This window comes from Mastomys coucha, unplaced genomic scaffold (genome assembly GCF_008632895.1).
Source record: "Mastomys coucha isolate ucsf_1 unplaced genomic scaffold, UCSF_Mcou_1 pScaffold15, whole genome shotgun sequence".
In the NCBI taxonomy this organism is placed as follows: domain Eukaryota; kingdom Metazoa; phylum Chordata; class Mammalia; order Rodentia; family Muridae; genus Mastomys; species Mastomys coucha.
The window spans coordinates 104787098-104790378 of record NW_022196897.1 but is presented as its reverse complement, the minus strand read 5'-3'; the positions used below and the strand labels follow the sequence as shown (position 1 = coordinate 104790378).

At 44.2% G+C, this 3281-nt stretch overlaps 1 protein-coding gene across 2 annotated transcripts in view; it reads left to right on the top strand.

Annotated features, from left to right (window-relative positions):
• Ndufaf1 (NADH:ubiquinone oxidoreductase complex assembly factor 1) overlaps window positions 1-3281 on the top strand; it is an 11418-nt gene that overhangs the window by 6625 nt on the left and 1512 nt on the right. For both annotated transcript variants that reach the window (XM_031371526.1, XM_031371527.1), the window contains exon 3: window positions 1739-1924. In XM_031371526.1, the coding sequence (XP_031227386.1) occupies window positions 1739-1924 (186 nt within the window). The remainder of the gene's footprint in view (window positions 1-1738; window positions 1925-3281) is intronic.

Here is a 3281-nt window from a genome sequence, read left to right as displayed (position 1 = left end):
CACTGCTTCAGAAGTCCTGAGTTCAATTCCCAACAACCACATGGTGGCTCACAACCACCCGTAATGAGATCTGACACCCTCTCCTGGTGCATCTGAAGACAGCTTCAGTGTACTTATTTATAATAATAAATACATCTTTAAAAAAAAAAAACTTGGGTGTAGTAGTGAATTTTGTAATCACTACATTTGGGAGCAGGCAGGAGGATTGGGAGTTGAAGGTTATCTGAGTTCTGTAGCGAGTTGTAGGCTACAAGAGGCACCCTCTTAGATAACTACAAAGCCAAAGGAAGGCTAGAGACACAGCACAGCTGTAAGTGATTGCTTCTTCAAGGCCTGTATCCAATCAGTGCTCCATATTAGAAAACAACATTGTTTTACAATTCTTTTTGTTTGTTTGTTTTTGTTTTTGTTTTTTCGAGACAGGGTTTCTCTGTGTAGCCCTGGCTGTCCTGGAACTCACTCTGTAGACCAGGCTGGCTTTGAACTCAGAAATCCACCCGCCTCTACCTCCCAAGCACTGGGACTAAAGGCGTGCGCCACCACCGCCCCGCCTGTTTTACAATTCTTTTTCTTTTTTTGTCTTATGTTTTTTTCCTTCCTTTCTTTCATTTGTTCATTCTTTGGTTTGGTTTGGGTTTTTGTTGTTGTTGTTGTTGTTGTTGTTGTTGTTGTTTTTTTGTTTTTCGAGACAGGGTTTCTTTGTGTAGCCATGGCTGTCTGGGAACTTGATTTGTAGACTAGGCTGGTCTAGAACTCATAGAGATCCACCTTCCTCTGCCTCCCAAGTCCTTGGATTAAAGGTAAGTGCTGAGAACAGGGTTTAAATTCATGGTTTCTTTTGTTTCTTAAGTCTTAAGGTTTCTGACTAGACTTACAGGTAGATGCAGCCACACCTAGGTTTGTATATGGGTGCTGGGGATCTGAACTCAGGTCTATATGCTTTTTCAAGAAACACTGATCCTTTAATCCCAGCACTTGGGAGACAGAGGCAGGCAGATTTCTGAGTTCGAGGCCAACCTGGTCTACAGAGTGAGTTCCAGGACAGCCTCATGATTCACAAAACTTGAGCTTGATTTTTGACGGGGCAGACATTTGTCATAAAATAGGACCTCCCAGAAGCAAGCCATTGTTCTTTAACCAAGGACGAAAAGCACACTTATTTCCCTTTGGTAAACACAAATGAATGACTTAATCATGTCTTGAACATTACCTTAGAAACATATGTCAGCATGTTTGTACTAGAATAAAGATGGAGAGGTTTATTTTGCAAAATATACATAGAGCTGGGCATTGGTGGCACACGCCTTTAATCCCAGCACTTGGGAGGCAGAGGCAGGCGGATTTCTGAGTTCGAGGCCAGCCTGGTCTACAGAGTGAGTTCCAGGACAGCCAGGGCCACACAGAGAAACCCCGTCTCAAAAACAAAAAAACAAAACAAATAAACAAATATATACACACACACACACATATAGAATGCCATATACATATATATGTATATATATAGAATGCCATAGTGGGTCAGCAAGATGGCTCAGGGGTAAGGTATTTGCTGCTAAACTGGAAGATGATAGTTCAATCTCTGGAACCCACATAGAAAAAGGAAAGACTAACTAACAAAAGTTGTCCTCTGGCATCTGTATGTGCTCCTCCCCCCAACATTACACAACCCTGATGACCTGATGGCTCAAGTTTTCTCAAGTGCAGAATGAACTAAACAGCTTGCTTTGCTGTACCTCAGGGTGCTTTTGAGAGGAAGCTGTCTTATGATTGGTCCCAGTTCAATACTCTGTATCTCCGAGTCCGTGGAGACGGCCGGCCTTGGATGGTGAATATCAGGCAAGACACGGATTTCATCCAGAGAAAAAATCAGATGTACAGTTACTTCATGTTCACCCGTGGGGGACCCTACTGGCAGGAAGTCAAGGTAAAATTTCAATTCTTCACTGTTAGGAAAATGAGACCTGTTGAAATTATAATTACATTATAGTTTTCTTTTTCATACTAATAATTTTTACGTAAAGTAAAATAGAGGCAGAATGAGTAGAAGTAAGAGGACCTTGGGGGTAGATTTCAAAGATAAATGACTCTTTTTTTTTTTTTCATTAATAAAAATGAGCCAGGCATGGTTGCACATGCCTTTAATCTCAGCACTTGGGAGGAAAAGGCAGGCAGATCTGAGTTTGAGGTCAGCTGGCTTACATACAAGTTCTAAGACAGTCGGTGCTATAGAGAGAGAGCCTAATTTAAAAATCTTAATTTATGTATATATGTGTCCTCCTTTGGGTTACTGTTGCTGTGGTGAAACTCCATGGCCAAAAGCAAGCTGGAAGGAAAGGGTCTGTTCACTCACAGTTCCTTCTTTCTTTTCTTTTCTTTTTTCTCCTTTTTGAGACAGGGTTTCTCTGTATAGCCCTGGCTCCTGGAACTCACTCTGTAGACCAGGCTGGCTCTCGAACTCAGAAATCTGCCTGCCTCTGCCTCCCAAGTGCTGAGATTAAACGTGTGCACCACCACTGCCCAGCTCAATTCACACAGTTCCTTAAAACATTCATCATCAAAAGCAGTGGACTGGAACTCAAGCAGGCAGGAACCTGGAGGCAGGAGCTGATGCAGAGGCCATGGAGGGCACTGCTTACTGGCTTGTGTCTTATGACTTGTCTGCTTACTTATAGAACCCAGGACCACCAGCCCAGGGATGCCCCACCCACAATGGGCTGGGCCCTCCCCCATTAACCAGTAATTAAGGACATGCTCCACAGGCTTGCCTACCCCCTGATCTTGGGGAGGCATTTTCTCAATTGCTGTTCCCTCCTCTCTGATGACAGTAAGTTGAGTCAAGTTGGCATAAAACTAGCCAGCACAGTATGTTAGCTCACTAGCCAGTACATCTGTGTGTCAGTGAGGAGAGTGGGCTGCGAATGTTTAGCAGGTGCTCTACCACTGCCATGTATTCCTGTCTCAGTAAAAAAATCAGTCTTCAGATTCAGCTTTTTCCTGTGGTACAAGTAGCCGACATCCTCCTACCGTCACTCCATGCAAGGGTTACAGTCAAGCTGAAGCCCTCACTTGCCATGAGACCACTTCACAGCCCGGCTCAGAGCTTAATTTTTTATTTTGAGATAAGGTATCACTAAGTTGCCTGTGCTGGCCTTGAGCTGTCATCTTCCTTTAACTCTCAAGTAGCAGGAATTCACAGGCCTGCTGGGGATGGGTGCTTGTGTGTGTGTGTGCGCGTGCGTGCGTGCGTGTGTGCGTGCGTGCGTGCGTGCGTGCGTGCGTGC